The 10,447-nt window shown below is 45.2% G+C and overlaps 1 protein-coding gene across 1 annotated transcript; it reads right to left on the bottom strand.

The window, feature by feature from the left end:
• Positions 1-610: 610 nt before the first annotated feature.
• LOC309566980 (uncharacterized protein) lies at positions 611-9,559 on the bottom strand (the record flags this gene model as incomplete). The annotated part of the gene is made up of 3 exons (XM_082272300.1): positions 611-951; positions 3,654-3,908; positions 9,496-9,559. The coding sequence occupies 3 exons, from the start codon at positions 9,557-9,559 to the stop codon at positions 611-613; spliced, it is 660 nt and encodes a 219-aa protein (XP_082128426.1).
• Positions 9,560-10,447: the final 888 nt, after the last annotated feature.

Genomic DNA, 10,447 nt, shown 5'->3' with positions numbered 1-10,447 from the left:
TTGGTGTCTTTTAGACCCCCCCGATCCCTCCATAGGATTACCTGTCACTGCCTATCACTGTCACAAGGGAGGTTTACATTTCTTGTGACAGCAATAAAAGTGATCAGAATTATTTTTAAAGGAACATTGTAAAAAAAAAAAAAAAAAAAAAAAATTAAAAAGAAATAAATACATTTTAAAAAATGTAAATGTAAACTGTATTCAAACCACACATGTGAGGTATCGCCATGATCGTCAGAGTGAGAGCAATAATTCTATATATACCTCCTCTGTAACTCTAAATTGGTAACCATTAAAAAATGTTAAAGCGTTGCGTATGGAGATTTTTAAGTACCGTATTTTGCCACCATTACGCGAGTTTGCGCAAGTTTAAAGCGTAACGAGTTAGGTATCTATTTACTCATCGTAACATCATCTTTCACATTAAAAAAAAAAAAAATTGGGCTAACTTTACTGTTTTTTTTTTTTTTTTTTCCAGTGAAGTGTATTTTTCCCCAAAGAATCGTGATTGAAAGACCGCTGCGCAAATACCGTGTGACATAAAATATTGCAACGACTGCCATTTTATTCTCTAGGGTCTTTGCTAAATAATTAATTTAAGTAATTTGATTTACCCTGTTAAGCGCTCTGCCATCACCATATTAATGGCATCAATAAATATGGCCGTACGTATCTTACCTACAATAACACAAGTTTCATGTCCCGTAATCTGGCCTCTAATTCCTTCTGCTGTCCCACGGCATGTATAGCAGTCCCGGTCGCTCTCGATTAGACCGGTCAGTGTAATTGTAAGATTCCGAATGGTACCGGAAAGCCGGGTACGACTTCTGTAATGCAAAATGCTATCCACAAAAAATGATGCCACACTTTTAGTTCCATTCGATAAATATATTTTTGGATCCTTTTCATCTGGGCCAAGGCAGGCCATGGTGGGCGACTCTAGAGAGCTTGCTTGTAAATGAAGAAAAAAAAAGAAAGAAAGCGGGTATTAGGTAGGTGACAAGCTAATTCTAAAACTCTCTTTATTGTTCTCATCCCCCAGGTGGAACAATCTGTGAAGCAATAAATGAGAGAGGAAAGCACATACAGTATATGCCGGCTTTAGCTAGATGCTCGTAGGCAGGTGCAGTCTACTTTCTCCACTGTAAGTGGCGCTCTTTGCCGCGACACTGTAGTTGGAGAGGAAGTCAAGAGGAAAAGTTCCTCTATGGTTTTGTGGGTCACTGAGGAAACGTCCATTTGGGACTACCGCCCTATGTGACTCTGGCAGCCATTTTGGGTAAGGCAGAGCCTATTTAAAGCCCTGGCTCCCAGGTTTGGCAAGCATTTGAGAGTTGGTAGGGTAGGGACAGGTACCCTGCCTGTTCAGGACAGCCCTACCAGTAGGGAAAGGTTCCTGATGAGGAAGGACAGTGTAGAGCAGTGGCAGCCCGTCCATTGGGGGCGCAGGGGCGCTGCCCCCCCTATCCATGCGCCCAGCCCCCTAATCTACATGCAGGGCGCCTGACGCATGGATTCCAATAGGGTTTTTTTTTTAAGCACATGATTAGAGCCAGAGGCGCTAATAGGCTTCAAAAAAGGGCACTGCGCCCTGAGCCCACCCAGTTGCATGGCAATAGCGAATAAATATTTGCTATTGTCACACTGACTCCCCTCCCAGCCAATCAGGAAGAGGGTTGTGAGACCCCTTTCCCGATTGGCCAAAAGGAGAAGCGATCTTACTGGCCAGTGGCCAGGAAGAGGCAGAAGACACATGGCTGGAGGAGCAGCGCAGCGGCTCAGCCATCCAGCACTCCCCGGCTCGGACAGGAGGATGGGGGAGGTAAGGAGGCAGACCATTCGGGGGGGTGGGGGGTAGGGGGGAAGGGGGGAGAGAATGTGTCGCCTGCCAACTGACTGACCGACCAACTGGGGTGGGGGGGAGTGCGTATTGGTTTGACGCCCCCCCCCCCCCCCCGAATTACCAAGCACCAGCCGCTACTGGTGTAGAGTTTGCAACCTCTCTGGACACCTACCTGTTGGGCCAGGCTGCATCTTGCTCACTACATGCTGTTGGAACTGCAGGGTCGATTTACTAAATTTACTTGCAAAGAATACCCAATCACATGCAAAGAAAAAAAAAAAAACAGCATTTTTGCTTGCACAAGATTGGATGATGGAAGTCAGCAGAACTTCTGCTCATTTACTAAGCTCTGAAGCAACTGCCCTTGCAAGGTGCACAGTCTATTTGCCTTTAGTAAAACAACCCCCTATACAGTATTTGTAGCTGCTGACTTTTATTTTTTTCTGCAGGAGCCTGGAGCTCCTCTTTAACCTCTTCCCAACCGCCTGCCGCCTTTTTACTGCATCAGTGTGGCCCTCCTGTGCAAACCGACATAGACCTACGTCGGTCGCGCGCCTGCAGCTAGGGGCGACGTCACGCCCCCACTCGGCAGCGGGGAAGCCTATGCATGGGGCAGGCGGCTCCGATTTCCGCCTGACACCCGCGATCGCTTCCCTCTGAGAGACAAGGACGGTCGGCTGTTGTAAACACAGCTGACCGTTCTTCTCTCCGGAATGATCATAGAGCCCCTGTGATCCTTCTATATAGGATCACAGGTCTCTATGTTCATTTCACAAGCCACGCCCCCCCACACTTAGAATCACTCCCCTAGGCTCACATTTAACACCTTAATCACCCACAATGTAAACTCCTTCCCTGCCAGTGTCATTATTACAGTAACAACGCAAATTTTTAGCACTGATTACTGTAGTAATGTCACTGGTCCCCCCAAAAGTGTAAAAAATGTCAGTTAGGGGTCCGATCTGTCCGCCGCAAAAAAATCGCAGATTGCTGCCATTACTAGTAAAAAAAAAAAAAACAATAAAAATGACATAAATCTTTCCCCTAGTTAGTAGACACAATACCTTTTGCCCAACCAAATCAAAATACACTTATTGCAATTTTTTTTAACCAAAAATATGTAGCAGAAAACAAATTGGCCTAAAATGTTAAAAAATATTTTTATTTTTTTACTTTTTTTATTGGGAATGATATATAGCAGAAAGTGAGAAAAATATATATATTTTTTCAGAATTGTCGCTCTTTTTTTGTTTATAGCGCAAAAAATAAAAATTGCAGAGGTGATCAAATACCACCAAAAGAAATCTCTATTTGTGGGAAAAAAATGACATCCACTTTATTTGGGTACAGCGTCGCACGACCGCGCAATTGTCCGTTAAAATAATGCAGTGCCGAATCGCAAAATATGGCCTGGTCATTAACCACTTTAGCCCCGGAAGATTTTACCCCCTTCCTGACCAGGGGTTTTTTTTGCGATTTTTTACAGCGTGACTTTAACGGACAATTGCGCGGTCGTGCGACGTTGTACCTAAACGAATTTCACGTCCTTTTTTTCCCACAAACAGAGCTTTCTTTTGGTGGTATTTTGATCACCTGTCAAAAACTGGTACCTGTTTCCCCCCTCCCCAGGGGGGGGGGGGGGGAGGAGGAAACAAAAGACTTTTGGGTGGAACTCCGCTTTAAGACTCATCATCCAGCCAAGCTTGGTTATCATCGCTGAAATCACTTTATCATTTACAGGCATTTTTTATCCCAAAATTACTTTAAACTGGAATAAATTTTTGGAAGGTCTCTGAGGTGTGCTACTTACCAGGGCTGCATGGAAATGTTCCTCCGCCATCTTGATTTAGGATCCAGGTAAAATGATTATAGGCGCCGGAAACCTCCAGTGTATAGGAGAGGGTGTCACTGGTAATCCAAAGTGTGAAAATTAACGAGTTGCGTTTATACAGAGATAATCCTCTAATGTCAATTTCTCGTTTGACCGAACATTGTATGCTGGTGGACTGCCCAACTTCATGGCTCGTGTTCTGTGGTACCTGATCTATGTAGTTCTCTGACATTGCTAAGGGAGGAAATCATGCAAAAACAGCGAGTCAAATATCTGAAGATAACAAATGTGTCCGTTACTTTTTCACATCTACTCAATTGGAAGAATAGTGGAACCCCTTTTTCCTTTTTCCTTTTTTCTTTCTATCTTTATCTTCTTTGTTTATGTGATACCCATTCTACATAATTGCATTGAATAAATATTTATGTAAAAGGAATTTATAACCATATATGCATAGTATATACGTGTCACTTATATATTTATACGCATATGATATTGTTATGTTTTGTAAAATAATTTTCAATAAACGTTTATAAACAAAAAAAAATAAAAAAAAACAGCGAGTCAAGGGATCAAAGAACACCAAAATTAAGAATAGCTTTAGCGCCGGTTCACACTAGCGCGACGCTACTTTCAGGGACGACCTCCGAGATCGCGGTGCATAACATGCAGTCTATGGCGGTCGCCTCCTGGTCGCCCCAAAGAAGCTCCGGACCCTTTTTCTAGGTCGGAGCGACTTGTGTCGCTCCTATTAGAACGGGTCCGTAGCTTCCCTATGGGAGGCGACCTGCGGCGACCTGTGAGGCGACCAGGTCGCCTCACAGGTCGCCCTAGTGTGAACCGGGGCTTACATTTTTTGTAAACTCAAAACCTATTTTTCATTATGTTGGGCACCATCTTTGACACCAGGGCAGCCATCAGAAATTTTGGGGCCCCTAATACAGCTTTATATGAAAATGAAGAGTATATTCCAAGTCATCAGTGCTTTCAAGATTTACTAGTAAACAATTATATTTTGGCCAAAAAATATGAAGCCTGCCACCACAACATTTCACCCACCTCTCCTTCCTTTACATGCCCATTTTATAGGGAGGGGGGGTAAAATGTTCACCCTACCTTCCTTCACATGGCCATTTCATTTCAATCCAGCAAAGAGACAGCCCCATACATTCAGCAAAGAGACATCCCAATTCAGCAAAGAGACATCCCCTCCAGCAAAGAAACAGCCCCTACATCAAAGAGACAGCGCCTCCATCAAAGAGACAGCCCAATCCAGCAAAAAGACAGCCTGGTCCTGCAAAGAGACAGCCCTGCCATCAAAGAGACATCCCCTCCAGCAAAAACACAGCCCAGTCCAGCAAAGAAACAGCCCCTCCATCAAAGAGACAGCGCCTCCCTCAAAGAGACAGTGCCTCCATCAAAGAGACAGCACCTCCATCAAAGAAACAGCCCCTCCATCAAAGAGACATCCCCTCCAGCAAAAAGACAGCCCAGTCCAGCAAAGAAACATCCCCTCCATCAAAAAGACAGCGCCTCCATCAAAGAGACAGCCCAATCCAGCAAAAAGACAGCCCAGTCCAGCAAAGAAACAGCCCCTCCATCAAAGAGACATCCCAACCAGCAAAAAGACATCCCAGTCCAGCAAAGAAACAGACTCTCTATCAAAGAGACATCCCTCCATCAAAGAAACAGACTCTCCATCAAAGAGACATCCCCTCTATCAAAGAGACAGTGCCTCCAGCAAAAAGACAGCCCAGTCCAGCTAAGAAACAGCCCGTCCATCAAAAAGACAGCGCCTCCATCAAAGAGACAGCCCAATACAGCAAAAAGACAGCCCAATCCAGCAAAGAAACAGCCCCTACATCAAAGAGACATCCCCTCCAGCAAAAAGACAGCCCAATCCAGCAAAGAAACAGCCCCTACATCAAAGAGACATCCCCTCCAGCAAAAAGACAGCCCAATCCAGCAAAGAAACAGCCCCTACATCAAAGAGACATCCCCTCCAGCAAAAAGACAGCCCAGTCCAGCAAAGAAACAGCTCCTACATCAAAGAGACAGCGCCTCCATCAAAGAGACAGCCCAATCCAGCAAAAAGACACATCCAAATCGAGCAAAGAAACATCCCTCCGACAGCTTGGAACACCAGGGAGGCTGGGCCCCTAGTGATGCCGGGCCCCCCTAAGTGTGTATGGGCGTTCCCCCCCTGATGGCAGCCCTGTTTGACATTATACCTGCATGGGCATTGCTAGCACTGGGCACCCAGGGCATGTTCCCCACAGCTCTCTCTCTCTCTCTTGGTCTCTACATCACAACTGCCTGACATTTCTTTTGAATTTGCTACTTGACCTGCTGAAACAGCATCCTGCTTTTTTTGTCCCTGCCTGTGAGGCAGGGGAGGACTGGGAAGGGGGGCAGGGTGGCAATCGCCCCCTGGGCCACTCTGATGCCAGGTAAAAAGGCCGCACTCAGAGCTGGATTAATGTAGGGGCCAGACACTGTATACAACTGCTGGTTGCCGCTACACAATGTTATATTTGCAGAGCTGCAGTGGAGCGGTATGAGTATGCAGAGTACGCTCCTGCACCTGGCTGGCACAATACTAACACAGTCACTTCCCTGTCAGTCAGAGTGATCTACGCCCAACAGGAGCTTCCTAGGCCCCGCTTGGCGCAATGTCATGTATTTTAGTTAAACCTCCTTTGTTGCTATTAACATTAAATTATGTTACCACATTGCATCATGTTTGTCTTGCTTCATAACATCAATATCCATTATAAAACCAGGTGGGAATGGATGGTGAGCTGATTAGATAGTTCAATGGGCCACTTGACTGGACTTACCCCCCAGGCCTAAGGCTGCCAGCCCTCCTCTGCTGTGAGGCACAGCAACAAGTCAGATCTGAGGGAACTCAGAGCTCCTCATCTGCTCTGATGCATCATTTGGCACAGCAAAGGGGATTATGGGAGGTCTTTTCTCACTCTGCTGGGGGTGCTGTGCCTGAGGTCTGTGAGTAGATTTTAGGGCAGGAGGGAATTTGTGCTGGGGGGGGGGGGGGTGATATGGATGCAAAGAGAGGTATTTACTTTTCATAAAACATTTTTATCTATTTATTTATGTTTTACTGAAGGGGTATTTGGGCTTGGGGAATACATTTGACCTGAACTCTGTGGGTTCGTACTCATGACCCCTGTGCTTTGTTTGTTATGTGCTCCTAAATGGGTCATACTGTATAATATTGTGTGTGAAATAATCCTTAGGGTCCATTCACAAGTCGCGGTCGGTCGCTCGCCATTGAGTAGCACAGGACCCGTTCTAATAGGAGCGACACAAGTCGCTCCGACTTAAAAAAAGGGTCCTGTACTACTTGGGGGCGACCTGGAGGCGACTTGCATTGACTTCAATTATATGAAGGTCGCCCCACAAAATCCTGTCGCGGCAGTGTGAATGGGCTGTAAGATGTGTCACTTCAAGCTTATAATAATAAAAAACGGCAACTGAAAAAAGATGATGGAAACAATGTTGCAATTAGTGCTGGAATTGATACAGTAAACTTTTTTCTCCCATTTGAGACTATTAGCCCCGTTCACACTGCTGCAAATTATCATGCAACTTGCAACACATAGTGGTTGATTTACTAAAGGCAAACAGATGGTGCACTTTGCTCCAGAACTTAGTAAATGAGAAGGAGCTCTGCTGACTTCCATCATCCAATAATGTGCAAGCAAAAATGCTGTTTTTTTTTTTATTTTTCTTGCACGCAGGGCCATGACAAGGGGTGGGCACTGGCAGTAGGGACAGCTGTCCTGGGCACTGTGGTATTATGTGAGGTGGGAGGGCTCTGTGAGGAGATTGGGGGTGAGGGGATTTGTGTTGGAAGGGGAAATTAGGGCGTGGCAGGTGGTAAGAATTGCCCTAGGAGGGGGCATTTGGGGGTGTGTTAGAAATGGGGATTTAGGGGGATCTGTGTTGGGAGGGAGGAGGAGAATTTGTGGCAGGAGGGGGGGGATTGGGGAGTTTTGTGCTAGAAGAGGTGATATGGGGGGGGGGGTTGCTAGGAGGGGGGTTTGGGGGTGTGATAGGAGTGGTAATTAAGGGGGATCTGTGTTGGGAGAGAGGAGAATTTGTGGTAGGAGGGGGGATTGGGGGGGGGGTTGTGCTAGAAGAGGGGATATGGGGGGGGGGGTTGCTGGGACAGGGATGTGGGGGTGTGATAGGAGTGGTGATTTAGGGGGATCTGTGTTGGGGGAGAGGAAGAGAATTTGTGGTAGGAGGGGGGATTGGGGGGTTTTGTGCTAGAAGAGGTGATATGGAGGGGGGTGCTAGGAGGGGGGATTGGGGGGTGTGATAGGGGTGGTGATTTAAGGGGATCTGTGTTGGGAGGGAGGAGGAGAATTTGTGATAGAAGGGGGGGGGGGGATTGGGGGGTTTGTGCTAGAAGAGGTGATAAGGGGGGGGGGGTTGCTAGGAGGGGGGATTTGGAGGTGTGATAGGAGTGGTGATTTAGGGGGATCTGTGTTGGGAGGGAGGAGGAGAATTTGTGATAGAAGGGGGGGGGGATTGGGGGGTTTGTGCTAGAAGAGGTGATAAGGGGGGGGGGGTTGCTAGGAGGGGGGAATTGGGGGTGTGATAGGAGTGGTGATTTAGGGGGATCTGTGTTGGGAGGGAGGAAGAGAGTTTGTGGTAGGAGGGGAGATTGGGTTATTTTTTGCTAGAAGAGGGGAAATTTGGGGGGGGGGGGGTTGCCAGGAGGGGTGATTTGGGGATTGGGGGTAAATTTGTGCTATTGCCGCCGGGCACCTGCGATCGCTCCCCTGATGTAAACACAGCAGACCGTTGTTCTCTCTGGAATGAACACAGAGCGCCTGTGATCCTCCTATTTAGGAACACAGGTCTCTGTGTTAATTCCACAAGCCCCTCCCCAATACAGTTAGAAAACACCCCCTAGGCTCACGATTAACCCTTTGATCACTCCCCTGTGTTAACCCCTTCCCTGCCAGTGCCATTTATATAGTGACAGAGCATATTATTTAGCACTGATTACTATATTAGGGTCACTGGTCCTCAAAAAGTGTCAAAAATGTAAGTTAGGGGATCGATCTGTCCGTCGCAATTTCGCAGTCCCACTGAAAAGCCGCTGATCGCCGCCATTAATAATAAAAACAAAAAAATAAAAATAAAAAGTCCAGAAATCTATCCCGTAGCTTGTAAACGCTATAACTTTTGCACAAACCAATTAAAATATGCTTTTTGGGATTTTTTTTTTTACCAAAAATATGTAGCAGAATACAAATTGGCCTAAACTGAAAAAAAAAATATTTGATTTTAAATTTTTTTTTATTGGAAATGTTTTATAGCATAATGTAAAATATATTGTGTTTGTTTCAGAATTGACGCTTTTTTTTGTTTATAGCGCAAAATCTAAAAATTGCAGAGGTGATCAAATATCACCAAAAGAAAACTCTATTTGTGGGGGGAAAAAATTACATCAATTGTATTTGGGTACAGTGCTGCACGATCGCGCAATTTTTTGTTAAAGTAACGCAGTGCCGAATTGCAAAAAAATGGCCTGGTCAAACCTTCCAGGGCTGAAGTGGTTAAAACAGACGTATTTGTAACTGTTCTCTTTTTATACAACTTAGGTGATTATATTTGTTTTTTGTTTGTTTGTTTTTTTTGGGGGGGGGGGCAAAAAATTGATTTAAAACAAAGGAAAAAAATATTGTAAAGAAATATTGACATAAATTGCACATGTAGACACACAGATTAAGCATTTGTAGCACTTCCAGAGAATATAGAGGGAAGAAGTAACATTTGTGCTCACTTATATTCGGAATGATGATGAAACCGAGACAAATGAGAATCTGTAAACTCAGGGGAAATGGCATTTCTTCAAGCTGTGGACAATAAATATACAGTAATGTTATTATGAAAGGTACTGTATTCATGTTAGCCAGCTAACAAATATATATATTTTTTTTAAATAATAAAAATGCATTTTATATTTATTGACTTATGGCAATCAGTTTCAGTTAACCACATTAAGACCGCCCGTCGCACATTTACTGCCGCAGGCAGCCTCTCCTGCGCAAACCGACGTAGCCTATGTTGGTCACGTACATGGTGCTGGGGAAGCAAGCGTGGGCGCTCCGGCGGTGGCACGCTTCCGCCCCTACTAGGCAGCGGGGATGGCGATGCACGGGACCAGAGGCACCGATTGCCGCCGGCCATCCACAATCGCTCCCCGCTGAAAGAGAAGGACGGTCAGCTGTTGTAAACACAGCTGACCGTTCTCCTCTCTGAAATGATCATAGAGCGCCTGTGATCCTTCTATATAGGATCACAGGTCTCTGTGGTAATTTCACAAGTCCATCCTACATACAGTTATTAAACACCACCTAGGCTCACACCTAACCCTTTGATCACCCAGAAGGTTAACCCCTTCCCTGCCAGTGTCATTATTACAGTAACAGTGCATATTTTTAGCACTGATTACTGTAGTAATGTCACTGGTCCCCCCAAAAGTGTCAAAAATGTCAGTTAGGGGTCCGATCTGTCCGCTGCAATGTCGCAGTCCCGCTAAAAATCGCTGATCGCCGCCATTACTAGTAAAAAAAAAATAATAAATAAAAATGACATAAATCTTTCCCCTAGTTAGTAGACGCAATAACTTTTTTACCAAAAATATGTAGCAGAAAACAAATTGGCCTAAAATGTTAAAAAAAATTTGATTTTTACATTTTTTTTTTTTGTTGAGAATGTTATATAGCAGAATT

This window comes from Pelophylax lessonae, assembly GCF_965119305.1.
Source record: "Pelophylax lessonae genome assembly, chromosome: 11".
Taxonomy (NCBI): Eukaryota; Metazoa; Chordata; class Amphibia; order Anura; family Ranidae; genus Pelophylax; species Pelophylax lessonae.
This window is presented reverse-complemented; position numbering and strand designations above follow the sequence as displayed.